This window comes from Galdieria sulphuraria, assembly GCF_000341285.1.
Source record: "Galdieria sulphuraria unplaced genomic scaffold scaf_36, whole genome shotgun sequence".
NCBI classification, from domain to species: Eukaryota; Rhodophyta; class Bangiophyceae; order Galdieriales; family Galdieriaceae; genus Galdieria; species Galdieria sulphuraria.
In genome coordinates this window covers 15,837-31,299 of record NW_005178439.1, presented here as the reverse complement: position 1 = coordinate 31,299, position 15,463 = coordinate 15,837, and the positions used below count along the sequence as shown (strand labels likewise).

At 36.4% G+C, this 15,463-nt stretch overlaps 8 protein-coding genes across 8 annotated transcripts; 5 read left to right on the top strand and 3 right to left on the bottom strand.

Moving 5' to 3' along the window:
- Nucleotides 1-369: 369 nt before the first annotated feature.
- On the top strand, nucleotides 370-1,267 carry Gasu_40840 (ubiquitin family protein). Its single transcript, XM_005704851.1, has one exon. The coding sequence runs from the start codon at nucleotides 462-464 to the stop codon at nucleotides 1,236-1,238; it is 777 nt and encodes a 258-aa protein (XP_005704908.1). The 5' UTR covers nucleotides 370-461; the 3' UTR covers nucleotides 1,239-1,267.
- A 2-nt stretch (nucleotides 1,268-1,269) lies between these two features.
- Nucleotides 1,270-1,654, top strand: Gasu_40830 (uncharacterized protein). The gene is made up of 2 exons (XM_005704850.1): nucleotides 1,270-1,383; nucleotides 1,434-1,654. Exons 1-2 carry the CDS (start codon nucleotides 1,280-1,282, stop codon nucleotides 1,570-1,572), a joined length of 243 nt encoding a protein of 80 aa, XP_005704907.1. The 5' UTR covers nucleotides 1,270-1,279; the 3' UTR covers nucleotides 1,573-1,654.
- Nucleotides 1,655-1,665: 11 nt separating this feature from the next.
- On the bottom strand, nucleotides 1,666-2,369 carry Gasu_40820 (uncharacterized protein). Its single transcript, XM_005704849.1, has 2 exons — nucleotides 1,924-2,369; nucleotides 1,666-1,874 (listed from the first exon to the last, which is right to left on the bottom strand). Exons 1-2 carry the CDS (start codon nucleotides 2,347-2,349, stop codon nucleotides 1,839-1,841), a joined length of 462 nt encoding a protein of 153 aa, XP_005704906.1. The 5' UTR covers nucleotides 2,350-2,369; the 3' UTR covers nucleotides 1,666-1,838.
- A 160-nt stretch (nucleotides 2,370-2,529) lies between these two features.
- On the top strand, nucleotides 2,530-3,774 carry Gasu_40810 (uncharacterized protein). Its single transcript, XM_005704848.1, has 4 exons — nucleotides 2,530-2,739; nucleotides 2,811-3,211; nucleotides 3,272-3,398; nucleotides 3,455-3,774. Exons 1-4 carry the CDS (start codon nucleotides 2,548-2,550, stop codon nucleotides 3,671-3,673), a joined length of 939 nt encoding a protein of 312 aa, XP_005704905.1. The 5' UTR covers nucleotides 2,530-2,547; the 3' UTR covers nucleotides 3,674-3,774.
- A 95-nt stretch (nucleotides 3,775-3,869) lies between these two features.
- On the top strand, nucleotides 3,870-5,254 carry Gasu_40800 (L-iditol 2-dehydrogenase). The gene is made up of 3 exons (XM_005704847.1): nucleotides 3,870-4,154; nucleotides 4,200-4,469; nucleotides 4,529-5,254. The coding sequence occupies exons 1-3, from the start codon at nucleotides 3,963-3,965 to the stop codon at nucleotides 5,198-5,200; spliced, it is 1,134 nt and encodes a 377-aa protein (XP_005704904.1). The 5' UTR covers nucleotides 3,870-3,962; the 3' UTR covers nucleotides 5,201-5,254.
- A 205-nt stretch (nucleotides 5,255-5,459) lies between these two features.
- On the top strand, nucleotides 5,460-7,237 carry Gasu_40790 (MFS transporter, SP family, sugar:H+ symporter). Its single transcript, XM_005704846.1, has one exon. It carries the CDS (start codon nucleotides 5,477-5,479, stop codon nucleotides 7,160-7,162), a length of 1,686 nt encoding a protein of 561 aa, XP_005704903.1. The 5' UTR covers nucleotides 5,460-5,476; the 3' UTR covers nucleotides 7,163-7,237.
- Nucleotides 7,238-9,019: 1,782 nt separating this feature from the next.
- On the bottom strand, nucleotides 9,020-10,729 carry Gasu_40780 (archaeal ATPase). Its single transcript, XM_005704845.1, has 2 exons — nucleotides 9,526-10,729; nucleotides 9,020-9,481 (listed from the first exon to the last, which is right to left on the bottom strand). Exons 1-2 carry the CDS (start codon nucleotides 10,709-10,711, stop codon nucleotides 9,063-9,065), a joined length of 1,605 nt encoding a protein of 534 aa, XP_005704902.1. The 5' UTR covers nucleotides 10,712-10,729; the 3' UTR covers nucleotides 9,020-9,062.
- A 949-nt stretch (nucleotides 10,730-11,678) lies between these two features.
- Nucleotides 11,679-13,879, bottom strand: Gasu_40770 (archaeal ATPase). Its single transcript, XM_005704844.1, has one exon. It carries the CDS (start codon nucleotides 13,858-13,860, stop codon nucleotides 11,968-11,970), a length of 1,893 nt encoding a protein of 630 aa, XP_005704901.1. The 5' UTR covers nucleotides 13,861-13,879; the 3' UTR covers nucleotides 11,679-11,967.
- Nucleotides 13,880-15,463: the final 1,584 nt, after the last annotated feature.

The window sequence follows — 15,463 nt, the reverse complement described above, 5'->3', positions numbered from 1 at the left end:
GAAATAGCAAACACAAGCAATGAGCTTAGTGATACCTATGCAGAGAAGCTCGTCGTGGTGTAGAAAACAAATACTCGTGATATCATAAGCTTGCACTTTTCGAATAGGCCATATAATATGATGCTGAGCAATATCAACAACATAAAGTTCGTGTTGCAAAGTGACACAGGCTAGCCTTGATGATATCTCTTGTCCCGAAGCACTTTTTTGTATAGCTTTGTTGAGATGACTCTGTTTCCAGTTGTTGCAAAAAAGAAGCCATTGTTGTTCAGCGTTTTTTGTAGGAAAATCTTGTATTTGCCAATCAAAGGTATTCAGTTGCCAAAACGAAAGGCCTTGTTTACTTGTCGTAAATAATATAGCCACATCGCCATTCATTTCCTTTTTGAAATCCTTTCAAGAAAAAAAAGCAATTTGGCGCCATTTCTTATAATTTCGATAATTGTTTCTTTTGGAGGGATATGGAGTGGATTCAGTTATTGATTGGAGAACTTCCAGGAGTAGGTACTCTGAACGTATATTTATCATCTCAAGATACTGTCCGTGACTTGGAAAAATTGATATGGAAAAGGTTAGGTTATAGTTGGCCTCTTATATTTCTATATGGCGGCAAAATAGTTGCTGCTGAAGAAAGACTTGTTCGGTTTGTTAGCGGTTCTTTTCTACAAGCAAGACCTTTAGGTGTTTTAAAAGGAGGTAAAGGCGGTTTTGGTACACTTTTGAGAGGCCAAGCAGCTTTTCGTAAAAAGTCTCGAAATGTTTCGGCTTGCAGAGATTTGGAAGGTCGTCGACTTCGTGACGTGGAAGCAGAAAAGAGACTTACCAAATGGTACGCAGAAAGAGAACAAGGCAAAAGTCAGATGGGGAATTCCTATTCACAACAAGCAAGAAGAAATGAAGAAAGCGAACAAACCAAAAGGCAACACGAAGAGATAAAAGCACAAGTTGGCAATACTTGTAGAACAGTGGAAGCAAACACTGAAAGTGCTGTGGTCAAAGGTCTTGCGATGGCCACAAAACGAAAACGAAACTTTACAGAAAGTAGCAATGAACAGCGTGGAGAGAAAAATGTAGCAGACCAGTCCAAAAGGAGATGGATACTTCCAACTTTCGAAGACTCTAGTGACGAAGATGATAATATTGAGTCGTCAACTTGTGTGCAAGGGAGTCAAGAAAACTCAGTGGAACTTGACAATTTGTTATCTTCATCTCTACCTATAGCGAATATTTCGGGATAAAAGCAGCCAATAAATTTATCTGACTTTGATAATTCCAATTTATGAGAAGAGGCATTGAGGAGGTTATGACTTCGAAAAGTTCAGTTTCTGCTTCAGAGTCTTTAGAAGAAGAGCGAGACGTAGAAGATATGATTGACAGTTCCATGTATGTTGTATTCTCATTGAACTTTCAAAGTCAGTGACAAGAGAATGTAGATGTGCTCAGGTTTACCGCAAACTAGAAGATTGTCTTGCTGATAACGACCGTAACTGGTCAGCTTGTCAAGAACAAGTCAAGGCCCTTAAAGAATGTTATAAAAAGACAACTTTGAGGTCTCCAAAAGTTGACAAGTAAGACTGGTGATATATTTTTTTACGAAGAGAAAGTTTTTGTAAAATATTTTGGAACTTGTAAGATATGCTATTCTTTGTTGTGGACAACTATAAGTAAGAAAAAGAAGCATTTATCTTCGTATTACTATCAAAAGCAAAACACTTGCTATGTTTTGGGTATCTTTTCATCAACTCAACGAAACGATACTTTCAGCAAAAGATTATGATAATGCACACTCCATACTATTCTATATATACTAGTACTACTTTTTAAACAGCAAGTACTCTTCAGAATCCTTGAAAATTCTTCGGTTTTCTGGGTTCCTATCATCAAAGCTCAATAGAGCAAGTGAAGATTTCACTTGAGACTTACCATTCCCGTATATACTGCATATATTATGACACTTGCAATAACCAATACCAAACCTGCCACTACAAAAGCAGGACCATGAGGAGCATCCCATTCTGTACTTTCCTTTAAACCCAATCGTAGAGCTCTTCTTCTTCTGTAATAATTGTATAATCCGTATAATACAAAGCTTAGAGCAATCAACCAACAAAATATAACCAATAATAACTTGTAAGGATCTTGTGACTCTGAGAAGAACGCCAAAATAAATGTACCCATAGCACCAATATGAAAACCTGTGAATAGCCATTTAAAGAAAGTTCTTTCGTTAGCCATATGAGTTTTAAGATCATCATCTTTCTTCTTCTTTCCCAAGTCTTCCTTTTTCCCGCCTTTTCCTTTTTTGGTTTCTTCAGCCGTGATAGTCATAGGGTTGGTATCCATCAACATAGCTCCTAACACAACTTGAAGACATATACAATACAACTATTCAGTGTTCTAACCGTTTTCGACATCTGAATTACCACGAGGACTTCTGGTGCCTAATAATAATGTTTGTTCTTCTGGTGATTGCATTTGTTCCATTCTGTTGTCAACAATAAGAATAATATTCCTCATTTGAATCCAGTTGTGTGGAGAATCAGTTTCATGATGTCGGAAGAAAACAAGTCTGTTCAACAAACCACAGCTGAAGAAGAAGAAGAAGAAGAAGCAGCAACAACAACCATACAAAAAGACAACAACAATAGTAACCCACAAGACTCCTCCAACGTTGATGCAGAAACCAAGTCGCAACTTATCAAAGCGTTTGCTGATGTAACCAAAGTTTCTCCTTCTCAAGTATTGCTTTGTTTTTCTCATCTACTGAATCTTACATTGAGCTTCTTATTCTTTTTTTTAATGATATTTAGGCTGAAGAATATCTTCAAAACGCCAACTGGGATTTACAAATAGCAGTACGACAATATTTTGATCACAACGATACCACTTTTGGGGAAACTTTTACTGCTGACAGTATTGCTTCACACATTGCGGAAATAAGAAAGAAAGCAAGTGAACTTTCGGTTATCGCACAACAAAAGGCCAAGGAAAATCTGGGTTTCGTTGGACAAGGTGTTTCCAAAGGTTGGGGTACTTTAAACCGATTTTTGGATAACGTGTTTCATATGAAAGAAGACGAAGAAGAAGATATACGTAGACGTTTTGCTGATATGTCGGCACAAGATTGGGAATCAGAGTTTGAAAGAGCTTTTCCTACTTGGGCCAAAGAACATAGTCTTATAGATGCCTTTCCTTGTTCTTTGATGCAACGGTAACGAATATACATACATTTATTGTATTCTTTGTTTGGGTTATACTGAATGACTTGTAGTTATCGTTGCGTGGATAATGATGCAACTGAAGAACAAATTATAGAGTTTCCTGGAGTATTGTTTGTGACTGTAGGGAAAGTCGCTTTTCGAGCAAGTCATGATCAAAGCAGTATGGAAAAATTTGAGGTAATAAGAAGAAAATCATATGGAATGTATTATCGCCAACTCCTCATGATGTATAGGTTATTATAGGACTGGATGAAATATCAAGAATACAAAAAGGAAAAGAAGGAAGAATAAGGCTCGTAACCAAGATTCAAACGTCTTTTATATTTTCTCGTTTCAAGGACCAAGTCGAGTTTGAAAGTGCACTTGGCATATTGGAACAAATTTGGGAATCTTCGCACACGAAAGAAACAACGAAGAGCGCAGTATCTCCCGATAATTCTACCAATGAATAACTATTGCAAGTTCTATTTCTTTTTTTCATAATATTCAACTGCTTTATTTCATAATATTAAATAGAATGATTTTGTTAGCCTTTGCAAGTCATCCTTTTCTTAAAGAGAGACTTCGTCCATACGAATCTTTTCTCCACAATAGTCGTATTGAGTGGATTGGATGACAATGTCCAAATGACAGTCAAAGTAAAGGAGGATTCTCAGCTTTCATTTATTCCTACACAAAAGGAAGAGGATTGTCAAAGATTTTTTTCAACAAACACGTTTGGTTTTGTTGAAGTATCATAATATGGCAACGATAGATAAAAGTATTCCTGACCATTTTCGTGGTGTATTATGTCGAGGGATCAAAAACTATACGGTGGAAGAAGAAATTGCTTCAAAGGACACGCTGTTTGAAGGTCGTTCAAAGGAAGAACTCTTACCTGGAGAAGTACTGATACGAGTCACCCGTTGTGGAATCTGTGCAGGAGACGCAAAAGTAAGAACATCGATGCATTGACCAAGCAGTTGATAATTTTTCTAGTGCTGGAGTGGTGCTCCCATGTTTTGGGGTGATGAAACCAGAAAGCCTTATGTACAAACTCCAGTAATACCAGGTCACGAGTTTGTTGGAGAAGTTATTGCTATTGGTGACAGGGAAGAGAAAAGTCAAGTCAAAGTGGGAGATCAAGTAACTGCTGAACAAATTGTAGCTTGTGGCCGTTGTTTGTATTGTCGAAAGGGTCTTCGTTGGTTGTGTGCTCCTCACGACATATTTGGTTTTCATCGTTGTGTACACGGCGGTATGGGACAAGTAAGTTGTAAAATATGAACATTTGATCATGAATAATCATTCCATGGACACCTTCATAGTACATGCGGTTTCCACAAAATAGTATCATTTATAATATTCCAAAAAAAGTATTCCCATCAGAAGCAGTTTATATAGAACCTCTAAGTTGTGGTGTTCATGGAGCTCATAGAGGTCGTATCGAATTGGGTGACACAGTAGTTGTCAGTGGTTGTGGTCCAATTGGCTTAGGAATGGTTGCAGCCGCTAAATTAGCTGGTCCAGGTCGCCTGATCGCTTTGGATTGTATGGACTCTAGGCTAGATATTGCTAGAGAATGTGGAGCGGATATCGTGTTGAATCCTCTCAAGACCAACGTAATAAACGATATTCAAGAGTTGACAGATGGATATGGATGTGATGTTTATTTGGAAGCTACTGGAAACCCTAAAAGTGTAGAACAAGGTCTCTATATGATTCGGAAAAATGGAAGATTTGTGGAGTTTAGTGTTTTCAAAGATAAGACTTCTGTTGATTGGACTATAATTGGAGATACAAAGGAGTTGGATATTTTGGGAGCACATTGCAGTGGAGATAACGGATATAAAGTGGCTATTGATATGATTCTTCGTCGACAGATTCCTGTTGAACGTATTGTTACTCATGAATTGAGTTTAGACAATATTATTCAAGGTATTCAGTATGTCAACGAAGGAAAGAATTCTATCAAAGTGGCAGTTGACCCTACAAAATAATTTACTATCCAATAAATTCCGAATGTGTTGTTTTATAAAAGTAGACAAGTGGACATGTATAATGACTATCGAGCAGTTGTCCCGTTCTGAATAGAATGCTTTTCACGAGTTCAAGTCCAAATGACATAATCCTTCTGAATAGAGAATGGCCATTGTCTATCGGACACAATGAAACGAAGAGAAGTATAAAGCGACCCAAAATGTTTTGTCCATTGAATTGGATATTATCTCACTCTCTTAAAGGACGAGGGCTCATTTTCAGTTTTATTGATTGCTATGAGTATGTCGGCTAACGAAAATTTGTTTACAGAGGAAAGAGCAAACATATATACAGAAACAGAAAACGAAAACTGGAAAGAAGAAACTGTTGAAGATTTGGATGATGAATATTTAACAGAAGAAGAAAAACTTCATCCATGGAAACAAACCAAAGTATTTTATTGGTCCGTATTTGTAGCTTCTGTTGCAGTATTGTTTTATGGTATTGATATTTCTGCCATCAGTGGAGCACAAGTAGGTTACAAACCACACTTTCATATTTCTTCTAGAACCAATTTGGTTGGAGTTATGGTGTCTTGTATTTATTTTGGTACTTTTATTGGAGTATTTGTTGCATTATACACCAATACTTATTTTGGAAGAAGGTTCTCTATATGTGTAGCAGCCATTTTGTCTACAGGTGGCTGTTTATGGGAAGCACTTGCTCCTTCTTGGCAAGTATTTATTCCTGGGCGTCTGGTAGTTGGCATTTCTTATGGTATTATTGGAGAGACTGCACCTGTATTTCTCGCAGAAATGGCTCCTACGAGTATTAGAGGTGGCATAGTATCTCTGTATCAGCAAGTAATTACTATTGGCATCTTTATTGGCTATTTGGTGAACGTGATATTTGTTTGGGTGGATTATAAAGTAACAGGTTGGCGTATTATGATTGGAGCTCCTATGGTTCCTTCTATCATTGAAGTGTTTCTTGTATGGACAGCTCCAGAATCTCCAAGATGGTTAATCAAAAGAGGCAGATTGGAAGAAGCTAAGCGTAATTTAATGAAACTTCGACTTTATCCAGAAACTGCTGAAAAGGATTTCATTCGTATTAAGAAATCTATTGAAGAAGATGAAAGACTTCAAGAAGGCAAAAATTTGATGTTGGAGTTGATTCGACTCCCTTTCTTGAGGAGAGCTGTTTTGGTTGGCATCATGGAAATGTTGTTTCAACAAATGAGTGGAATGAATGTTTTTATGAATTATATTGATACTGTCTTTCAAGAGAACATTCATATGAGTTCACGCGATTCTGTTGCAGTTAGTTTATTTCCAGGTTTTGTGAATATGATGGCTACTCCGATAGTATTCTTTACTATTGATCGCTATGGTAGAAGAACATTACAATTGGTCACTTTTCCAATTATGTTTTTAATGTTATTGATGGTATTATTTTCCTTTTATGGAGATCGCAAAGTGAACTTGGCATTCTTTATTATTGGAGTTATATTCTTCATCGTAGCTTATTCTCCTGGTGCAGGTCCAGTGCCTTGGACCTTCTGTGCAGAAGTATTTCCTACTTATGTACGTGCAGCAGGAACTTTGGTTACCACATTTTTTGTGAATGCTTTCAACTTTGCACTTTCTTTCTCTTGGCCTTCGATGGAAGCTGCATGGGGACCACAAGGATCATTTGGTTTCTATGCAGGTTTTAACTTTTTAGGAATATTAATGCAATTTCTATTCCTTCCTGAAACCAAAGGATATACCTTGGAACAAATGAAAGTCGTATTCGAAGAAGGACTATTTACTATAGCATGGTATCATATCCGTTCAGGTTGGAGAAGTCTTCGAAAGTTGTTGGGTTTGCCTGTATCCAATACTCCTCTTATTTCACCCTATGATAAAGCTGTGGCATTATCAAGAGCAAGAGAAGAAGAATTACGTCGTCATTCAGGTGAGCCAGTGAAGGACGGATAGACGTAGACTGTTTAATTAAGATGATGGAGGCATGTCACTGTTGCGTTTTGTTTGAATAAAAGTATACTTTAAACCAGCATTGTTTGCATTGGCATAGAGAATAAACCACATTCCAAAAATCGCTTTGGTATATTGCGGTGAAATGAATTTTAAGCACTTACCAGAGCTGTTGAAGGGGTAAAATACGCAAATACTCGACTTCTACAAAGAGTATGTCGACCGACTCTAGTAAACCTTGCTCAGCTGTATCACATTATTGAAATATTCCTTCACGACGGTGACAACTGATCTTCTAATTTTGCCGTTTGTTTGATGAACAAACAAGCAGTGATGCCTAGTGCAGATTTCGCTGACTTTGAAATATAGATCGAGAAGATATGTGTCCCCATATCTATACAACATATAAGACGGAAGACTGAAATGATACCACGATGTTGCGATAGAGCCTTGTGTTGGAGCAAAGCAGCTCAGCAGAAGAAACTTCTGGTTAAGAGGGCCTTTAACCTCGAACCTTAAATGGGCAACATATAGCCAAGTTGGAAGTTGACTTTTTTTTTGACGTCGATAGTCTATGAATAGTGTGAGAATTATTATCCAAAATATTCCAGAGTACTTTTGAAGTCTCATGCCATCTCAGAATGGTCTTCGGAAATGTTACCAAGAATACCCTTGGAACAGATTTCTTTCTTGCTTTGGAATATGTAGATTATCTTGCAAGTCAATTTCCATATTTGTGTGACTCCAATCCATGAATTGAAAAAGGACACTGAAACAAGAAAAAAGAGTCAACTATTGCTATTGAGATTCATATCCATCAAAAAAAGTACTAAACATCAAAGTGATGGATACAACTTTCCCTCATTCGAATGCATTTTGCACGTTTTGTAACGGAAACGAATTCCATCCAAATCTCATTCCGAAAGTAGCTCAAGTTTAGAATTCAAGAATACCCAACTTGAATCCTCAGACAGCATCGGTTCAACTGTTGTAGTCTGTCAGATAAACTTTTTTTGCAGATGAAAAATTTCCATAAATATTAAAAATAATAAGTGATGACCCGAGCAATGTTGTTGTTCTCTATAAAGAGGATAGATAAAAATGTCAAAATAGCTAGAAACTCCAATAAAGAAGCATTACCATGAATAATGTGAATTCTTTCAAGTCTTTAAGAAGAAGAAAATGTCGATCTAGAGTAACTATGAAGACATGTAAGGCATCATGTAGTTGAGCTTTAGCATTCTTTTCTAGAGTCCACGATTACCACCTACCAATTTGAACAGAGAAAATTGCTTCTTGTACCGATGAAATACTCATGCACAAGGAATAGGAAGATCCAGTCCACTTTATCCATACAGAATTTGATATTTATAAAACTCTATGTCCTTTTTGATAAGTTCGCCATGCGTATCTCTTTACAAGTCATTTTATACCAAAATGAATTCACGAGAAAAGGTTGATGAAAACAATGACCGAAAAACTTTCAAGGAAACTGTGAAAGGAATGTACGTTTTATTGTTTGAGCGTTTGCCTTATTTGATAAGCTGTAGAACTGATCTCTTTGACAGTTCTAGACTCACATTAACATTAGAGAGAAAGCCGGAATATTTTCTTACTCATCATAACTAGAAACTTTCTTTTACTATAGTCAAAAGGTAGGTTTCAAGGAGTTTTTATGGGAAGTTAGATTGATTCGTGCTCATTCTATGGCTTGTAACAATGGAGTATGTGATCCAAATCACAAAATTGTGGTTAGAAGAATAAGTTTTTCAAAAGTTTGATATAGTTTTTGACAGTGTCTTATAAAACAGCCCGATTGATGAAAACTTTTGAAAATGAATTGTTTTAGAAAACTTCTCAAAGACTCAATTGATATTCATTAAAGAACAATAACGATATATTCTTAAATATTTTTGGAAAGAGATGAAACTATTTCTTGTAGGGTTGAAATGCCAATATTTCTCGAATGTGGATTATCCACAGATTTGAAAGCGTTCCTTAAATTCGATAAAATGTCTTTGCCAATAAAGTTTTCTACATCGGCTTCAGAAAGAATAACCAATTCACAGTTGTGAGGAATCACGAAATCTTCAACACTATCGCCAGATGAATAACAACGACTAGAATGATTCAAGTCCTCAGATACGTTGGTTGCTAACTGAGTACTCATAATAATCAACATACAATGCCATGTAGAATGACTAGTCAATACTTGATCATGCACTGGTTTTAAAAACTTGTGAGCTTCTTCCAAAATTTTCATTCCATCGAATACCATTACGACTCCATCGGCCTTTACAAGCAATACCCACTCATCAAGTTCTTCTCATTCGTTCTTCCATGCAACTTGAATAATATCTCTGGACTATGGGATGTTGAATGAAATGGAATATATATCTTTTCAAGTTCTAACATTTCTTCCACTATCCTTTCCCATTCATTGCTTCCAAATGTCATTCTCTCTGTTCCTGATACAGTTCTGGTATAATGTATAGATTTCATATAATAAGCAGCAGATTCGGAAGAAAATTGTAAATTCATTTCATTCCAAACACGAGACAATTGACCAAGAGTAGAAAACATTGAGCTGTTTGTAGGATGCCGAGAAAAATGTAAATAAAACAGTGTCGCAATAAGACCTTCCAAAATTCGACATTTCGACTCATAAAAGAATTCCATAGATTGAGACTTGAGGGTTTGTAAAAGTAACCATTCTAAACGATCATCCTTTACGCCTTGGTCAATATATTCAATCAGTAACTTGGGTATCAACACTTCATAGCGTTCGTTGTGGTCTGGTTCTATAACCAATCGACGATAGAGACACATATCTGTAACTAGGTCAAACAAAAACACATCAGAATTTGAGCTTATTTGCACAGTTTCATCAAAATCAAATCGAATACGATACAAAGATAATAACGTAAGCATTCTTAACAAGCGCTTACGCTGCTCACTGAGACTTATCAGACGAGGTAAGAATGGCGCAACACAATAATTTGTTACTAGAAAGCTATTCATTATGATCAAGAAGGTTTCCTTAGATAATGAGAAATTGTTGTTGGATGATTTATACAGCAGAAGGTAACTGATTGCTCGAACAAGTAAACCAGGAACACCACCAGTCAATTCCAACAACAATTCTGCAAGTTCACTAGTTGAGAAGTCTTCGTGACAAAGAATTTCTGAAACCTTTGGGCTCCCAGGGAATAAAAAGGAAGAACTTTTCTCCAAATGTTCCACGATACTCTGTTTCTCAAGCGGCGAAAGAGGAATAAATACTAACTGAACTCTTGAGACTGAAGCTACGTAATTGTATATATTTAAGCCTTCACTTTTCCCAACAACTATAAAAAACAAGTCGGGTTCTTTGCACAATTGACTAATGATACCGAAAAAGTCGTTGTAAGGTCGAACTCTACCTTTGTTGTTTTTCTTGAGTTGAAATTCGTTTCGCTTTTTGTCAAGGACACCAACTTCGTCAAATGCCACCAGGAGATATTGATCGGAAGGAATGTTTAGTATTTCTCGTATTTTTTGGACCATATGCATTATTTCTAAGTTTTCTTTCTTTGGCACATTCGTCCGGGTCTGGTTGCGGAAGACCTGATTGCGGGCAGGCAGCCTTTATTAACAAATAGTAGACTGCCCACTTTAGGTTTCGTTTTTTCTCGTGGGTTCTGTTGGCTTCAACTCCTTCAAATCCACAAAGAGCAATGAAGCCCTTTTCAGCTTCTCCAGGAAACCTCTTCGGTTGGCCTTCTCAGACTCACCAACGTAATCGAGACCTATCAGTGCACTTTCACCCATATTATTCACCAGTTCCAAGTAATTTTGTACGAATTTTGTCTTTCCACTTCCGAAGAGGTGGGGACCAAAGGGTATGACTGGTTTGAAATGGCGACCAAGTTTACGTAGAGTGTATAGCCTAAATAACTGCAGTGTTACTACACCAACATCTTGTTCTCGGTCTACTACAACCATGTCATACACGCTTTCTGCTTCAAGCTCACTAGACATATCGTAAGCTATGAAGTAAACTATGCGACAGTAAAATACAACAATGATCGATCAATCTTCTTCCAGCAGTCCAATGCTCTCAAACTCTTGAGAGCGACGAAAGTCTTTTGAAGCTTAGGACAAGTCTTGATAAGAACATGATTTGCCTTTTAGATAAAAACTATCTTTTTCATTTTTTTGTAATAAAGAGTGGATATTGGTTTGTGTGCAATTGTATATAAAAACAACTTCTCTGAGCTATTAGAAAATAGACCAGCTGAGGAACTTTCAACTTGAGGCGAACTATAAATAAAGTCTTTGACGAATACAATACCTTGTATAAAACCCATTTGTCAACACTTTGGGACACTCTCCTGAGTAGTAACAAGAAGCAAATATGACCTGTCAAATTGTGACAGTGACTTTTACAACAATAGGCTTATTTTGATTTTCGTGGTTAGTATCATATTAATACAATAATCCTCAGAGTGAAAGCAAATAAGTTGTAACCGAGTTTCAAACATACAAAAAAAAGTTTATTTGCTCTTCAAAACAAATCACAAAGTGAAGGACTGAGTTAGAATCTATTGCCAACTTAAGAAACTGTTACGGATTCTATTAAGTAAATCTAATCCAAAATCCCAAAAAGTAGGATTATGAGAAACATGAAATGCTCTTTCAAGTCCATTCAATATTTCTTTGTCAATCAGCATTTGGATATCTCTTTCACAAAGAATAACAAGTTCACAATTATCAGGTACTTTGAAAGAATCATTTCCAATAAACATTCCACTGGAGTAACAACGACTCTAATTACCCAACTCATTAGAAACATTCAATGATAACTTTGTACTAACGATAATAAGCATACAATGATGATGATCCATTGCACTGGATAAGACTTGATCATATACAGGATCTAAAAATTTCTTGGCTTCATCTATAATATCTGACCAGCCAATTCCTTCCGACTTCCAACGTCCTTTACATGCAACTCCAACAGTAAGAACTTTGGGTTCCACAGGAGATTGTAATTTGAATATAATATCAGGACTATGAGAAGTAGCGTCCAAAGGAATGTAAATAGTCTCTAAATAAAGTGTTTCTCGAATAATCTTATTCCATTCAGTATTGGCAAAAGTTCTTCGACTCTTGTTCGATTCATTTCTTGTTTCTCTAGAACTAACGACAGACTTCATATAGTGAATAGGTGATATTGTACTGATTGGAAGTTTCATTTGTTTCCATATTGGAGACAATTGACACAATAATTCCCTCAACTCATTTCGATTCTTTGAAGACAACATCAAAACTAGTCGTAAAGCAACAATTCCTTCAAATACACGACACTTTGAATAGAAGAAACAATCTACTGGTTCTACATCAAGTGATTCGAGAAGTATCTTTTCCATAGGGGAAATGGACGGTTGCTTCTTGAAGATTCCAACAAATATTTTTGGAATCAGGATTTGCAAAGTATTCTGGTCAATAGGATATCGATATAGTCCCATTTCAGTTACTGCATCATATAGATAGGACTCCGAGGTCAATCTGTTATCTACTTTAGACGGTATACGATAAAGTGCCATCATTAAAAGTATATCAAAAACACTTTTTCTATCTTCGTCCAAATTCAATATTTGTTCCACAAATGGTTCAGCACAAATTCTTCGGAAATCGTAGTCATTCATACAAGTCAAACATTCTTCTTTCGATATGAAAGGCTGATTTCTTGCTATTATATAATTCAAAAGCATATTTACTGCACGAGTCAACAAACCAGGAACTCCACCTGTACATTCCAATAATGAGTCTGCCAATTCATTTACTGAAAATGAAGAACTACATAAGACATTACAAACCGGAACTTGAGTAGGTGTCTTTAGAAGACTCTTTTCAAGGAATTCAACGATACTGGAAGCGTCCAAAGGTGATAAAGAAATAAAATGTAGTATAACTCTTGATAGCCCAAAAGCCACATCATTGTTAATACTTAAACCCTTGCTTTTCCCAACAACTATAAAAAACAAGTCGGGTTCTTTGCACAATTGACTAATGATACCGAAAAAGTCATTGTAAGGTCGAACCACGCCTTTGTCATTCTTCTCCAGTTCAAAAAAAGTTGCCTTTGTATCAAACACACCAACTTCATCAAATGCTATCAGAAGATATTGATCGGAAGGAATGCCCAAAGTCTTCCGTAGCTCTGGAATTAGAAAGCTTGGATAGAGAGGAATGTGTCTGTAGGCTTCATCAGGCTTCATAAACGGTAGACCCATCTGATTACAAGCTGATCGGTACAATAAATAGTAGACTGCCCACTCAAGGTTGCGATTTTCCTCGATGGGTCGAGTTGGCTCCAACTCTCTTAAATTGACGTAGAACATTGAAGCCCTTTTCAGCTTCTCCAAAAAGGCTCTCCTCGAAGGGTCCGAAGCAAATTTCGACAGAAAAGTATCGCCAAACCTTCGCACCAACTCCAAATAGTTATGACAAAACGTAGTCTTGCCAGAACCGAACATGTGCGGAGCGAATGGTATGGTCAAGCGATAGTCGCAACTACTTGTTACACCCCTGAGTTGTTCTCTGTTGCTATGAAGATCATACAGTTCTTTTGTCACTCGAACAACATCTCTTTCACGATCTACCACAACAGACTCAAATTTGTCCACAGCTTTCCACTTTTCATCCAAACTCGCCATCGCCAAAGTGAAATTAAACAATCTTCTGTTTATTTCGGAGTACAAATATAAATAAATTAATGATTTTCTTTTTGTCGGTCACCAGTACATCGAGGAAAACAGTAAAGGATACCAATCCAACTTCTTCTCTTTATCAACTGATGACTATGTCATACCCTTTATGGCTTGGACTGAGATGATTTGAACTATGGAAGAACGATCAATATGGCTTTTTCAACTATCGATATTCTTATTCTCGTATGCTAATATAATGGTAACTCTCATAGGGTACAAGAAGGATTGGAAGGAAGCCAATGTTTATTTCACAAGTTTTTTATGCTCTTTGAGAGTATAAAGCTATTAAACATGGCCCATTCTCACATAGATAAGAACGTTTCTTTCAGAATTTTCGAGAGTAGTCATGAGAGTTCCGAGTGATATAGATTGTTCATGAAGAATTTGTTCCGTAGACGTCTCTCTCTAGATTTTCTGTATTTTATGGAATAGTTTTTACGTCACCTTTGCTTCATTTCGAAACACGGAACTAGATTATGAACCAAGTCATTCTCTTCTGTAGTCTATTCAAAAGCTCCAGTTGAAGTATATTATTTAGTAGAAATGCAGAAACCCGCAAGCATAGCATTGTTTTATTCTCAGCAATCATCAAATTCCTTTCTCACGATATCATGACAAGTAGCAGTTTATCACAAAAGCTACAAAAGTTGATGATAGCAAAAGACAAAGCAAAACAAATGTGCAAAGAAGGATCCAAAATATTTGTGATTTTATCAAATCTCAGAAACAACATTGACTCACACAAGTGTATCATCAATACTCAATTTCTGTAAGAGTCAATAACTCCTGTTTCTTTCTCCTCTGAAAATAGTGGCATTTGATACTGTGACTTCTGTTAAGAGGAGAAAAGATATTTTTCAAGAAATTCAATTCAATCGAATTGAGTCTATTCTATCGATTCTTTTCTCGTATCTTGTCATTGCATAACATTTGAATCATAGTTGAATTCCTTCTCCTCAATAGTCGACTATACAGTTGAGGTGTTTTTGAAGGTAAACATGACTGTTTAGGTTTAAAGGTTTTGACTGCCTTCTCTTGTACGATCAACTTTGTAAAAACTACAACTTTTGAAGATATATAAGAAAGCAAACTATAAAGTGTACAAAGATGCTTTAGGAACGATATAACTCCAAGAGGGCTATTATTTCTTCCAATATAAAAAAGTAAAACTTTTAAAAGCTCTGCAAATTCAAAGAACGATTTGTCCAGTTGAGTCCTATTCTTCTTCCATTCTCAACCATCAGATCATTGAATAAGTGAGTCACTATACAAAAGTTCCTTGCGTTAGGCACTTGAAAGAAGACTCTTGCGAAGTATAACCTGATGGGTACATTAGTAGAGGCTTCCTTTTGGATATTTGTGACGAGAATCAAAGACAACTCAACGTTTCGTATAAAACACGAGTCTATCAATAGAAGGAATGTTCATTTCTACTAGGGGCAAGTCAAGCTTGAAAAAGAAGAGAAACGCTGATTTATCCAAGTTGCTCTACAAAGAATAAAATTGTCGTCAACTCGCAAACAATATTCAGCAGAATAAAACAAAAAAA

Excerpts from the sequence above, each read along its gene's own strand:
- Gasu_40840 (XM_005704851.1), top strand. The coding sequence starts at position 462 with ATGGAGTGGATTCAGTTATTGATTGGAGAACTTCCAGGAGTAGGTACT.
- Gasu_40830 (XM_005704850.1), top strand. The coding sequence starts at position 1,280 with ATGAGAAGAGGCATTGAGGAGGTTATGACTTCGAAAAGTTCAGTTTCT. Across the intron at positions 1,384-1,433 it reads GATATGATTGACAGTTCCAT|ATGTGCTCAGGTTTACCGCA; the intron begins GTATGTTGTATT and ends AAGAGAATGTAG.
- Gasu_40820 (XM_005704849.1), bottom strand. The coding sequence starts at position 2,349 with ATGTTGATGGATACCAACCCTATGACTATCACGGCTGAAGAAACCAAA. Across the intron at positions 1,875-1,923 it reads ATGCAGTATATACGGGAATG|GAACCCAGAAAACCGAAGAA; the intron begins GTAAGTCTCAAG and ends CTTTGATGATAG.
- Gasu_40810 (XM_005704848.1), top strand. The coding sequence starts at position 2,548 with ATGATGTCGGAAGAAAACAAGTCTGTTCAACAAACCACAGCTGAAGAA. Across the intron at positions 2,740-2,810 it reads CCAAAGTTTCTCCTTCTCAA|GCTGAAGAATATCTTCAAAA; the intron begins GTATTGCTTTGT and ends AATGATATTTAG. Across the intron at positions 3,399-3,454 it reads GCAGTATGGAAAAATTTGAG|GTTATTATAGGACTGGATGA; the intron begins GTAATAAGAAGA and ends CATGATGTATAG.
- Gasu_40800 (XM_005704847.1), top strand. The coding sequence starts at position 3,963 with ATGGCAACGATAGATAAAAGTATTCCTGACCATTTTCGTGGTGTATTA. Across the intron at positions 4,155-4,199 it reads TCTGTGCAGGAGACGCAAAA|TGCTGGAGTGGTGCTCCCAT; the intron begins GTAAGAACATCG and ends TAATTTTTCTAG. Across the intron at positions 4,470-4,528 it reads TACACGGCGGTATGGGACAA|TACATGCGGTTTCCACAAAA; the intron begins GTAAGTTGTAAA and ends ACACCTTCATAG.
- Gasu_40790 (XM_005704846.1), top strand. The coding sequence starts at position 5,477 with ATGAGTATGTCGGCTAACGAAAATTTGTTTACAGAGGAAAGAGCAAAC.
- Gasu_40780 (XM_005704845.1), bottom strand. The coding sequence starts at position 10,711 with ATGCATATGGTCCAAAAAATACGAGAAATACTAAACATTCCTTCCGAT. Across the intron at positions 9,482-9,525 it reads ATTTCATTCAACATCCCATA|AACTTGATGAGTGGGTATTG; the intron begins GTCCAGAGATAT and ends ACGAATGAGAAG.
- Gasu_40770 (XM_005704844.1), bottom strand. The coding sequence starts at position 13,860 with ATGGCGAGTTTGGATGAAAAGTGGAAAGCTGTGGACAAATTTGAGTCT.